The sequence below is a fragment of the Balaenoptera musculus genome, chromosome 9 (assembly GCF_009873245.2).
Source record: "Balaenoptera musculus isolate JJ_BM4_2016_0621 chromosome 9, mBalMus1.pri.v3, whole genome shotgun sequence".
Lineage (NCBI taxonomy): Eukaryota > Metazoa > Chordata > Mammalia > Artiodactyla > Balaenopteridae > Balaenoptera > Balaenoptera musculus.
In genome coordinates, this window is record NC_045793.1 from 18218850 (window position 1) to 18232892 (window position 14043).

General features: G+C 38.8%; 1 protein-coding gene across 3 annotated transcripts in view; it reads right to left on the bottom strand.

The window, feature by feature from the left end:
• Positions 1–8112: 8112 nt before the first annotated feature.
• NUP205 (nucleoporin 205) overlaps positions 8113–14043 on the bottom strand; it is an 84265-nt gene continuing 78334 nt past the window's right edge. For 2 of the 3 annotated variants that reach the window (XM_036863661.1, XM_036863662.1), the window contains 5 exons: positions 12635–12801; positions 10577–10700; positions 9664–9792; positions 9018–9091; positions 8113–8468 (listed from right to left, as the gene is read on the bottom strand). In XM_036863661.1, the coding sequence (XP_036719556.1) occupies positions 8316–8468; positions 9018–9091; positions 9664–9792; positions 10577–10700; positions 12635–12801 (647 nt within the window). In that variant the 3' untranslated portion in view covers positions 8113–8315. Of the gene's footprint in view, positions 8469–9017; positions 9092–9663; positions 9793–10576; positions 10701–12634; positions 12802–14043 lie in introns of those variants that run through there. The other variant, XR_005021239.1, reaches the window with a different exon arrangement.

Genomic DNA, 14043 nt, shown 5'->3' on the forward strand with positions numbered 1-14043 from the left:
ACTCATTAAATGGTCCATCCAATAGAAAGCCTGGATCACTCTTTCATTACCATTTTCAAATACCTGGGAAAGGAACGATGATTGGTGTCAGTTGCTTTCCAATCAATTGTAACTAGAAGGGACAGGGTCTCTTTGAACTAAAGTGGCTGCCAAGAGGAAGGAGATGCTGGTAGATGGCTGTAACACACTCTACTTTCCAATATGTTTAGGTTAAAACTTGAGTCAGTCAAGTCTTGACCAGGGCTTCTCAAAATTAATGTGCATTCAGATAACCTGGGGATCTTGTTAAACTGCAGATTCTAATTCAACATATCTGAGTTGGGTCCTGAGAGTCGGTATTTCTACTAAGCTCCTAAGAGATGCTGCTACTAGTGGTCTGTGAACCATGCTTTGAGTTACAAGACACCAGACTATAAGCTACATGAGGGTGAGGACTTTATCTATTTGGTTCACAACTCCATTCCTAGTGCCCAGAAAGTGAACACAATATTTATTGAAATTCCTTGTATAAAACCTTGTCTCCTTCTTACAGATAAAGCCTTAAATGAAGTCTGGCTTTTTCCCCTAAGGCCTTTTCAAAGGCTCTCTCTCCATAACCCCAAATAACCATGAGGCATGGAAAAGAAAGGCAGGATTCTTTGACTACTTTCAGGTTATTATTTAAATGTTCTCATATTTTAAAAACCTCCTTTAAAATTCATGTCTTCCCTCTACCCCTTCACAATGCCTTAACTTACTGACTTCCTAGGCAGTCCCCTCATTCACTGAAGGTTTGGCATCTAACAGCCTTCCATTCAGTCCCAAGCTATCATCATCATGGGTGACTCCAAAGGCCATGAACACTTGTATGTTCAAAGAATCCTTACCTCTAATGACTTTGATCCCCACACCACTTCAGCAATCCACCATCATGTTCATAACCCACACTTTGTCACCTCCTGGACCTGCTCCACCTGTGAAGTATTACATTCCAAAATCCTACCTTCTATCCTATCAACTCTTTGACCTTAGCCAGATGTCCAGTCTCTCAGCTGTTCCACATTCTCACAAGCTATGAGCTTCCTCCTGGCTTCACCCTTTTCTATCTGGTCTAAACCCCCAAGAGATCAGAACTCCAATCAAGGACCATTAGCCTCAAATTTCATATCCATTGCCATTCTATGATACTTGCCTTTCAAAATTTTAATTCTTGATCAGTCTGCCTTTTTCAGTTCCATACCAGTGATTCTGAGCATCAAATGCGTATAACATGGATCATTCAACAAATGATATTGATCTAATGAGGTTCACTGTTATTTTTCCACCTGGAAAAAATAATGTTGGGTTCCTACTTCACACTTTACACATAAATAAGTTACAGATAAATAACAACCTAAACAAAACAAAGCAAAACAAAAAGAAATATTAAAATCACTAAAAAGGGAGAAATTCTTTTATAATTTCCAAATTTGAAGGTTTTTCACATGACCCACATGGTACAAAACCCAGAAGCCATAAAAGACTGATAAAATCAACTACATACAAATAAAAAATTTTCTGTATGGCAGAAAGGAAGAGAGAAAGAGAAAGAAAGAAAAACATTATTTGTAAAATAAGTGACAAGGCCTAATTTTCTTTATGTAAAAGAGCTCCCACAATTCATTGAGACCAACAATCCAATAAAATGTGGTCAAAGGATATGAACAGCTCATAGAAAAGGAAATACAAATGGCTCAAACATATGGAAAGATACTCAGTGACATTCACACTAAGAGAAATGTAAATTACTACCATAATGAGGTGTCATTTTTCTCCTGATTAGCAAAAATCAAAAAGCTTGATTATACACTGTATTGGAAAAAGTAGGGAAACAGGCATAGCTATACAGTACTAACGGGGATACAAATTTTTGTTGTTGTTGTTTTTTTGGCTGCGTTGGGTCTTTGTTGCTGCGCGTGAGCTTTCTCTAGTTGCGGCGAGCGGGGGCTACCCTTCGTTGCGGTGCGTGGGCTTCTCATTGAGGTGGCTTCTCTTGTTGCAGAGCACGGGCTCTAGGGGCGTGGGCTTCAGTAGTTGTGGCTCGCAGGCTCCAGAGCACAGGCTCAGTAGTTGTGGTGCACGGGCTTAGCTGTCCTGCAGCCTGTGGGATCTTACCGGACCAGGGCTCGAACCCGTGTCCCCTTCATTGTAGGCGGATTCTTAACCACTGCAGCACCAGGGAAGTCCGGAAACATATTGCTAAAAACTTCTGTGGAGGGCAATTTGGCCCAAACTATCAGAAGTGTAAATGAGCATATCCTTTATCTCAGCAATCGCATGAACTTGTGTATATTCAAAAACATTCATCGTGGCAAAAAAAAAAAAATAGAAATGTTAATAAGTGAGTAAATCATGCTATATACATACATTGAAATACTGTGTGTACATGTGTGTTTGTGAGAGAGACAGAAAGAGAGGGAGAGGTTTTATATGTGTTGATATAGAAAGATCTTCAGTATAAGCGGAAAAAAGCAAAGTGTTGGTATGGCAAATAGAAAAAGAAGAAAGAAAGAAAGAAAAACATCATTTGTACCTATGACAAGGGACTAATTTCCTTTATATAAAGAACTCCTACATATTTGAGGCATATGACAGAGGCAGTATTACCGATCGGTGAGAAAGCATGGGCTATTCAATGAATCATAAAAAGAAAATTGATTATCCACATGGGAAAAAAGTAAGTAAAGTAAAACTAGATCATGGACATTCACATGCAAAAAAATGAATCTAGACACAGACCCTTCACAAAAATTAATCAAAATGGATCATAGACCTAAATATATAACACAAAACTATAAAACTCCTAGAAGATAACATAGGAGAAAACCTAGATAACCTTGGGTATAGTGGTGCCTTTTTAGATACAACACCAAACACACAATCCATGAATGAAATAAATGATAAGCTAGATTTTAATAAAATTAAAAACTTCTGCTCTGCAAAAGACATTATCAACAGAAATAGAAGACAAGCCATCAACTGGGAGAAAACATTTGCAGAAGATGAATCTGATACAGGGCTGTTATCCAAAATACACAAGGAACTTTAAAACTCAACAGTAAGAAAACAAACAACCTGATTTTAAAATGGACCAAAGACCTTAACAGACACCTCACCAAAGAAGATATACAGATGGCAAATAAACATATGAAAAGATGCTTCACATCATGTCATCAGGGAAATGCAAATTAAAACAACAGTGAGATACCACTACACATCAATTAGAATGGCCAAAATCCAGATCACTGATAGCAGCACCAAATGCTGGAGAGGATGTGGAACAATAGGAACTCTCATACACTGTTGGTGGAAATGCAAAATGGTACAGCCACTTTGGAACAGTTTAGTGGTTTCTTACAAAACTAAACATACTCTTACCATATGATCCAGCAATCATGCTCCTTGGTATTTACCCAAAGGAGTTGAAAACTTATGTCCACACAAAAACCTGCACATGGATGTTTACAGCAGCTTGGAACATAATTGCCAAAACTTGGAAACAACCAGGATGTCCTTCAGTAAGTAGGTGAATGCATAAGTAAACTGGTATATCCAGATAACGGAATACTATTCAGTGCTTAAAAGAAAAAAAAAAAGAGCTATCAAGCCACGAAAAGACATGGAGGAAGCTTAAATGCACATTACTAAGTGAAAGAAGCTAATCTGAAAAGGCTACTTACTATATGATTCCAACTATACGACATTCTGCAAAAGGTAACTATATGACATTATGGAGACAATAAAAAGGTCGTTGGTTGCCAGGGCGGGTGGAGAAATGATTAGGCATAGGCAAATCGCAGAGGATTTTTAGAGCAGTGAAAATATGATGTACGATGTTACAATGAAGGACATACGTCATTATTCATTTGTCCAAACCCATAGAATGTACAACACCAAGAGTGAACCCTAAGATAAAAACCATGGACTTCAGCTGATTATGATGTGTCAGTATAGGATGTAGGAACATCCTTGGTAAAAATGTACCTGGTGAGTGATGTTGATAACAGGGGAGACTATGCAGGTGTAGCTATAGGGAGTATTTGGAAAATCTCTGTATCTTCCTCTTAATTTTGTTGTAAAACAAAAATTGCTCTTAAAAAAAGTATGACAATTGGAAGTGTTATCAATGGTGTGGACGAACAGGAGCTCTCACCCTATGGGTAGGAGAAAATTGGTACAATCCCTAAGAAAAATATTGCAATGTCTAGTGAAATTGAAGCATTTAATCTCCAACTCAGGATTTCCATTTTTGGTTGCATCATCCAGAGAAGCCCTCTTATATGTATGATAATCATTATTGCAGCACTGCTGGTAATAGCAAAATATTGGGAACTTAAATGTCTACCAGCTCACCAATAGTAGAATGAATAAATTAGGGTATTTGTAAAATGCAATACTATAATTCAATAAGTATAATAAATGAGCATGAGGGATTATCAAAAACACCATGTTAAACAAAACAAACAAAAAAACCAACCTGCAAATTGCTTCATAATATGACGACATACTATGATGACACAGACGGTCCAGTTGTCCAGACTCCACGCTTCCGATGCAGGGGGCACGGGTTCCATCCCTGGTAAGGGAACTAAGATCCCACATGCAGTGCAGCCAAAGAAAAGAAAAAAAAAATAAACTGATGATACACATATATAAATTAACAACCTGTAAAACAATACTTTGTAGTGCCTATGAATACACATATGTAGTGGAAGTATAAAGCATAAATGGGAAAGAACAACAACGAATTCTTGGTGTTTATCTCTGAGAAGGAGGGAGGGCAATGGGATCAGAGAATTCACAGGAGCCTCAACTGTATCTATATATTTTTTAAATTGAAGTATAGCTGACTTACAATACTGTCTTAGTTTCAGGTGTACAGCACAGTGATGTGATTCAGTAGTTTTGCAGATTACATTCCATTATAGGTCATTATAAGATAATGGGTATGATTTTCTGTGCTAAACCGTATATCCTTGTTGCTTATCTATTTTATATACAGTAGTTTGTACAATATCTGTTAATCCCATACCCCTAATTTGTCCCTCCCCCTTCTCTCTCCCCTTTGGTAATCACAGGCTTTCTGTATCTGAGTCTGTTTCTGTCTCGCATATACATTCATTTGTATTATTTTTTAGATTCCATGTATAAGTGATAGCATATAATATTTGTCTTTCATTGTCTGACATTTCACTAAGCATAATATTCTCTAGGTCCACCTATGTGGCTGCAAGTGGCAGTATTTCATTTTTTATGGTTAATATTCCATTGTATATATACCACATCTTCTTAATCCAATTGCCTGTTGATGGGCACTTGGGTTGCATCCATGTCTTGGCTATTGTAAATGGTGCTTCTATGACCATTGGGGTGCATGTACCTTTTTGAATTAGTGTTATCATTTTTTCTGGATATATACCCAGGAGTGGAACTGCTGGATCATATGATAGTTCTATTTTTAGTTTTTTAAGGAAATTCCACACTGTTTTCCATAGTGGCTGCACCAATTTACATTCCCCATATTTCTTTCTTTAGAAAGATATACAGCAAATATAATTAATTTTAAGATTTGATAAAATTAGCTGTATGAAGTGATAGAGTGAACAGAACACCCAGATGGGCATTTATTACCTTGACTATATTATTTGTATGATTGAAACAGTATGCAATTCAATAAAAATATTTAATTGGAATGAATGATAAAAGGTATGGTTGAAACATTTTTTAGAAACAAGATATTCATGGTCTCAGCGTATCAAGCCACAGATTACTCATTGCAATGGGAAAGAGAACCTTTACAACAGAGATGGTTTGTCAAATACTACCATAACCAAATGATCAAACAATATAATGGGACAAACTGATACACACCTCTGATATGACACGCTGAGGCATATCACCTGAATAATTGCAGTATTCTTGCCAAAAATGTTTAACCTGAATCTAATAAAGAAAAACCAAAAACCCTTTTCAAAACAGCTAAAAAAAGTCAATGTTGTAAAAGACCCTCTCCTCCCCCAAAAGACAGAGGAACTGTTTCAGAATGAAGGAAGCTAAAGAGATAATTAAATGTAATGTGTGATAATTAAATCCTGGGTTTTAAAAAAAGTTCTAAAAGTACATTTTTGGGGCAACTGAGAAAATGTGAATATGGACTAAACATTAGAAAATATTGTTGGGAATCCCCTGGTGGTCCAGTGGTTAGGACTCCTCGCTCTCACTGCCAAAGGCCCAGGTTCAATCCCTGGTCAGGGAACTAAGATCCCACAAGCTGTGAGATACAGCCAAAAAAATTTAAAAAGGCAAATGTCTTTAAGTGTGATAATTGTATTGTGGTTAGGAAGGAAATATCCTTGTTCTTACCTGCTGAAATATTTAGTGATAAAGTGTCATGATGTCTATGACCTACTTTCAAATAGTTAAGGAAGCAAACCAGTATATATACACATAAAAAAAAGAGATAAAGCAAATGTGCAAAATGTTGATAACTGATGAAGCTAGGTGAAAGGCATATGGGTTCATTACTTTTCTTTCAACTCTTATGAAGATTCAAAGTTTGTCAAAATAAGTTGGGAAAACAATAGACAAATACTTAGAAAAGACTAGATTGTGTATGACTGCTTTTATAAATAGCTCAGCTAAAGCTCAGACAGCTATATTTAAACATCACTAATTTATCAAAACTAAAACACTAATAACTAGGAAGAAGGTACTCACCTCTTTTTGATTTTCTAATTCCACCAAACTAATTAACTCAGTAAAAACAACATATTAAGATCCTATATTTATTTAGTATTGTTGAGGAATAGATGAATCTACCTTTAAATGCTAAAACTTTTTTAAACAAGCCATCTAAAATCTCCTTCAATCTTCTTTGCTTTGCTGAAGAGCACATGCTGCATCCAGTAGCCTCTCTCCACGCCCCAGGGAACAGTGCTGAGTCAGGCGGCGTGTGCCTCGAGTGCTAGCCTCTCCCCGTCGTATTTATTACACAAACAGCATTTCTGGTCAGTCTTTTAAGTAGCATACGTGCAGCTGCAATCCTTCCTTCTTCTCCCTCCCACACACTTCTCCACTGCCCTAACTTTTGACCCCCAGTCTGCTGTAATTTTGGAAGAAATGATGGGAAAACAAAATAAAGAAGCTTAGTAAACCCCAAATCTTAACTAATTCCAAATTAGCTAATATCTCTGTCCTGCAGAAGGCTTCACACTTCAGAGGTTTATAAGATGCTTTGAATCTGTGCCCCAGGCTCTTTTTGATTATTTCTGTGTTCATGCCTGTGTTCCACATGATAAAGTTTACCATATGCCTCACCAGTGGAGCAACAGTCAGTATTACTATATCTGGGACCAGTTAATTATTCATTCACATCCCTCTAAGAATGCTATTTATTAACAGGATGCTTTCCAGCTAAGGCTTGATATTTATAAGTGGTAGGCAGTAGATTAATTTCAAAATACAATAACAATGACAAAGCCTTTTATAAATGCTTAAAAAGCCATGGAAATTTTATTATAAGATTAAGGGAAAAAAACCCGTAACACCATAGAACTAAGTGTTAATTTTCTGCCACTACCTGAGAGTCAAGACTCTTTTCTCTCTCAGCAGTCTCTTCTATATATCAGGCTGAAATAATTTTTGGCTGGAAACGGGAAAACGGACTTTCAGATGAGGTAGTCACGTGCACATAAATACTATCGGGCAAGAAATAGAGTGGTGATTGGGTAAATTCTTTTTCTCTAACTGCAGCCATCCTATTAACTATATGAGAAATACAGGCAGATGATTTATTTGAAAAGTTCCACAAATATTTTAAGGAACAAATGCAAGTGATTATTTTGTCATTTACATGCAGAAAGGAAAAAATAATTTTAGTAAAGAGATGGCTTGACTTTAAAGAGCATTATCATAAAAAGTGTAATGTAGCTACAAAGAGAGAAAAAATTAGAATTTTCAGACTATGCCTTTAATTTAGCATTCCGAATAATACCCCTGGGGGAAAACCATCACTGTGGAAGGATTATTTGTTGAATTCCAGATAATATTGACCATTTTATCTAGAAGATAAAATTTCAAGAGACTGACCACATATTTGTTTTTTTAAAAAGTATTTATTTATTTATTTATTTTTACCAGTGAGGACGAAACCAGGCAAAGAAGTTTACAGAAAAGAAGTCCATATATAAAGAAAGAAATAGCAAAATATCTTTTGGTCATAATTTAGAAAGAAACTATAAAAAGGAGACAGTTTTCCCCAATTCCTCTCTTCCTCAGAAGAGCATACACACAGGCTCTCAGTTCCGTGATATCCTCAGCAAGCCTCGGATACGTCTGACAAGAGCTTGTATGAAACTATAGCGAGATCGAACTTTTGAATACAATCCTTCAATGTCCAGAAGTTTCTTTTGTAGTGATTCTCCAAAAGCACTGATGGCATCAGCCTGAAGCTACAGGTAACACAGGTGACATTTCATTATTAAGTAGTCTCAAATACTTCTTTTATTCTATGTCTTCCTATTTAAAATACCTTTGAATTTTTGTAATGTGGTCCTTTCCCATGTGCCAGATTAACTCAACATTCACATTTTCCACCCTAGAATTTATTGGTATGATACTAATGTTTTTCCTTCTTTCCCTTGTTGTATAAATGTGTAAAACTTAAAATTTGCTTTAGATAGCAATAACTGTTGATATACGGAGTTTCCAGATCATGATGCCTACCCTTACTGAACCCTTACTATGTTCTAGGCTCTACCCTACGAGTCTCACACATGAAGCCTCATTTAATTCTGACAAAATGCTTACAGGTTGAATTATCATTCCCATTTCTGAGCTGAGGAAATGGAGGCTCAGAAGCTAAGTAAATTGCTCTGAGTCATGTAGCTAATAGGTGGCTACACTAGAATTCAAACTTGAAAACTATTATCTTACTAATATACCAGTCTTTCCCTTTTTACTTTCAAAAAAAAAAAAAGAGTATGAGAATAGAACCTTACCTGGTCTATATCATGTTGGCTCACTACTGTCAGCCCACTTCTAAAATCCAGATTGCTTTCTGAAGCGAAGGAATCTAGAGATAAAGACACAGTCAAACCAGCTTTGCAGGTGTGTGTCTACTACACAATGGAAGAACCTGATGGCAATGAACCACAGTGCCGTGAAAAGCATGGGTCAAGACTGAGAACTCTATTTCAGCTTTCAGTAAATGGAAGCCCCTAGGAAGCATTTCGCTGTTCTAGGCCAGGGTTCTCTCCCTTATTGGGTCCTAAGGGATCCAATACACGCTCATCAGTCACAGAAGGTCCCTCGAGCAACAAGGATCTTGGCCTAGGCTGACCCATTTCCATTCTTCTGGAAAATTATCTGTGACCAGAGGACTCTGGACCGGGGTCAGCCATTAACTGCAAGAAGCTGAGGAGCAGCTGAAGGCAGCCTCTACAATGCTCTTGCGCTCCACACAACTTCCCATGGACAGAAGGGAAAATACAAAACACAGCTATGCCTAGCAACTAAGCAGCTCTTGATTACCTAGTCCACCCTTAGTAACCTGAACAGTAAAAAGTAGATTAAATGTAACTAGTTTTTTAAGGTGCTAAAATCTATAGGCGTTTATGGTTCACTAATTTTCAGAATAAAGTTTACCTTGCAGTCTTCTGCTTTTAAGTAAGGTCCTGGAGGCAAATAAGGAATCTTGAGAATCCGTGGGTGTGCAATGTAACAAGTAGTACTCCAGATGGCGCCAGAGAATAAACAGGCAGGTCTCTATGATAACTATAGAGGAGAGCTCAGATTAAAGGAAAACAATCTCGTCACATGATTTTGCAAAACAGTTTCTGAGGGCTTCCCTGGTGGCGCAGTGGTTGAGAGTCGGCCTGCCGATGCAGGGGACACGGGTTCGAGCCCTGGTCCGGGAAGATCCCACATGCCGTGGAGCAGCTAAGTCTGTGCGCCACAACTACTGAGCCTGCGCGTCTGGAGCCTGTGCTCCGCAACAAGAGAGGCCGTGACAGTGAGAAGCCCACGCACCGCGATGAAGAGTGGCCCCCGCTCGCCACAACTGGAGAAAGCCCTCGCAAAGAAACGAAGAACCAACACAGCCATAAATAAATAAATAAATAAATATTAAAAAAAAAAAAAAAAAACGTTTCTGAGCAGGCGGGAAAAGAAGAGACTGCACCATTCAGTGATGTACCACAGCCTCAGTCTAATAAACTGGACGTAAGGTCCCTCCAGAAAGCAGCAAGATGTGCTGAGAGGAAGCGGGTGGAAACCGTGGGATGCTGTGCCAGCATAGCCTTCAGTGTCCTTGTCTCCTGTCCGGACAGAAAGTGTCTGTGTATATTATGAGGATTACTAGTTACTCTAAAAGGTAGGAAAAATATTTTCAATTTAGAAATATATCACACATTTAACTAGAAAAAAACTAACAGTAATTATGTCCCCTTCCATATGATTCTGATACACAAATAATGTGAAAATAAGTAAACAGTTCCCACATTTGAAAATTCTCTTAAAGGTCACCCTTCAAGCCCCACTATGATTCCATTAAGGATACAAGAACAAAGGGAGAGCAGTTTAGCTCGATTGTTGATCAGCTTCACCAAACGCCGCCTTGCTAGAACATATTTCTGGGTAGTGGAGATTTTATCAACACCAGCAGGCATCACAGACTGACACAACTAAGAAAAAAAACAAACACAGTATTAAGAATGACATATATTGTAACAAAAATTTAATGAAAATCTATATACTATAAGTAGTCACTTGTGATACGTACTGTGAAAAACATTCAAATAAATTTAAACATCCTTGCAGACAAGAGTTAATTATCTAATTAGGAAGCTAGTAATTTTAAAAAACGAGAGCCGAAGAAGCAGTTGAATTCACAAATGAACGTTCATCTGCTGCTTTTTGAAAGTCCAGTCCCTGAAACAGACATTTCCAACCTGCTGATGGGCCAACCAATCCTGAATTTCTTGTCAAATTAAAACAAAACAAAACAGTGGGATTTCCAAGCAGTTAGTGTCACAATGTCGCGTGGAGAATTTCTATAACAGCTGTCAGGTATCTTCTGAAGAAAATGTGAATTAGACTTGTAGAGCGTAGTAAATACATGATCATCAACCAGAACCTCCCCTGATCCCTTCTCCATCTGGCATACTTGCAAGCACAATGGGTCAATTTAACGTGCAGACACTGGGTTTGGCAGCAGGTGTTCTGCAGTGGGACTGGTGGAGTGCCACACGCTTTACTGTGATGCTGCAGCTCCTTCTGCGCCTACTAGCATCACCCAGGAGCTGTGCACGAAGGGGAAGGACTGCCGGGTGTAAACCACACAATTTCAGGGATTACCTGAACCCAGTCAATAACACCTGCCTCAACCTGTACTTGCTAACTGTGTGGCTTTGGATAAGTTAGTCAATCTTTCAGTGCCTCTGCTTCCTCATCTGAGAAATGGGAGACACAACAATATCTGCCTAAGGTATTCAGGTAGAATATGTAACTCATGGCTTGGCACATCATAAACTCTCAATAAACGTCCCCTAGAATTATAAGAATGGTAAAAGGGAGTAGGCTCTGACTACTCTTAAGAGTGACACGGTGTTTTTCAGAAAACCTGGTGTGAACCAGGAATGGCTCAACATGCAGGCTGCCACAAAAGACACCACGAAGCTTCAGCACTGGCCAAGGGAAGCCTTATAGCTCAGCTGTGCCAAATGGAAAGAAAGGCAGGCTACTTAGAGAGCGGGCCCAGTAACTCAGCATCTTTAGCTACAAATAAGTGCCAGGGTATGATACTGGATCATTGAGAGAAGGCAGTCAAGTCTGATACACCATCTCATTTGTCTGAAAAATTCACTTAACAGATACTGAAAATGCTGAAGGAACAGAGACATCTTACCTAAGGAATCACTTCTAACTGAAAAAACATCTGCACCTAAGTATCTCAGCACAGATTTTTAGAGTATAAATTACCAAACTCTTTATTCAAAGGCCAGCTGCTGAAATTTCTACTGAATAGCAGGTGGTTTTCTTGAACAGGTACAACTTCCTGTCACTCAGTCAAGAGTTTCTATGCTCATGAGGTGTGGTGCTTAGGTGAGGAACTCTTCTTCAAGCCACACAGAGCTCTGAGTCATTGTAATTCCTTTCATCTCACTGCATGCATCATCTTTACCTACAAGTCTGACACCAGACCCCTGGTCCTTACCAGTAAAAACAATGGCTTCTCAAAAGTCTCCATCGCTTGGGACTTCCCTGGTGGTCCAGTGGTAAAGAATCTGCCTTACAATGCAGGGGGCACAGGTTCCATCCCTGGTCAGGGAACTAGGATCCCACATGCCGCGGGGCAGCTGTGCCCGCACGCCACAACTGCTGAGCTCGTGCGCCTCAACTGGAGAGCCTGCATGCCACAAACTGCAGAGCCCAGGTGCTCTGGAGCCCACAAGCCACAACTAGAGAGAGAAGGCCTGCACGCCACAATGAGAGAGGCCTGCACACCACAACGAAGAGCCTAAGTGCCGCAACTAAGACCCGACACAGCCAAAAATAAATAAAATAAATAAATAATAAATCTTTTAAAAATATCTACCGCTCATTATAAGATTTATACCTCTTTTATCTCATCTGGAGGAAGTTGCTCCACGTTCTGTAGCTTGTTGACACTCCGTCGATGACTGTCGTAATAGCTGAAGAAATCATTAGCGCTCTGTTTCAGCAGGTAGACAATAATGCCCAAACCAGGTAGGCGCCAGTATGGAACCACTGGAGCTTGGGTATCTAATAGAGTTGATAAAAAACAATGTTCTACTTATAGCCGTTTTATATGAATCTCAAATGACCTGTTTTTTTAAAAAAAGGAAAGCCCAGGAATTTAAGGGCATGTAAACTATTATTAAAACCAATCCAAGACTACTTTTAAATACCATTGACAGTTCAAAGGAGTGGTTAGGAGCTACTGTAATGAGGTGGGTACATAAGGCTGGAGCCTTGAGACAATAAGGAAATCTGGCTGACGGACACTGAGACAGCTTACCCTTTACTGGGTGAAGACCTCTTTGAGAACTCTATGGAAGTTATAAACCTTTACACCCATCTCTCCACCAACCCCCACCCCGTGCACACAAATACAGTTTATAGTTTCCTGACCCCAGGTGAATAACTCCTGCCTCGCCCTGTGGCTCTACTTATATGGACTCATTTCCAGTCTGCATCTTTCTGGTTGCTGAGTTCCCAGATCAAAGTTATTCTTCCAAAGAGACAAGGAGAATACTAACAAATAGTTAAAAAATAGATAATTAAATTTAAAGTTTAATAAGTCTTCTACCACAATAACTCCATTTGGATAGCAAAACAAAATAATCTGCCTTTTACTTGACGACTTTCTGATGAAGGTATAAAAGAAAAATGTGATGTTGGAAAAGTTGTTTGTAGAGGGAAGAAAAACTAGGCGAGCAATAATGTTACTATTCTATTGATAGAGATGGTTTGTGTGGTACAAGTAAAGCAATTTCCTCTTGTGACTGAGGGATTTCTTTGAGAAACACCTTGGCAATTTCAGGTTTAATATGGAGATAAACTTTGTTTAATGGCCCCAACTGCCATGAATACTGAAGGAGAGATCTACATTTGCTTTCTTCACTGTCACCCCCTTGAACTTTGCTCCAAAGTCCGATCTCATAGACCTTCATGTGGAGGGGAGAAGAGAGAAGAGTCCCTTGTCAGTGGATTCTGCCACCAAAAAAATATCCTATACTCAGCTGATCTGCCAATTCTCCTTCACCAGTCTCAGTGAAGATGCGACAATCTTTATGATACAGGTCATCACAGAGAGCCTTCTTCTAGTGAAATTAGGTATGCTGGTCCCCAGACAACATTTGTGTGACCTCAACTTGGTAGGAAGCTATCCATAAGTACGATGGTCTAATGCTGAGAGTATTCCAAATCACTTCAGGAGTTCTTATATACTAACTTGCTTAAGCCTAGAAAATATTAGAGCACTCAGAGGCACCAGAATTAGAC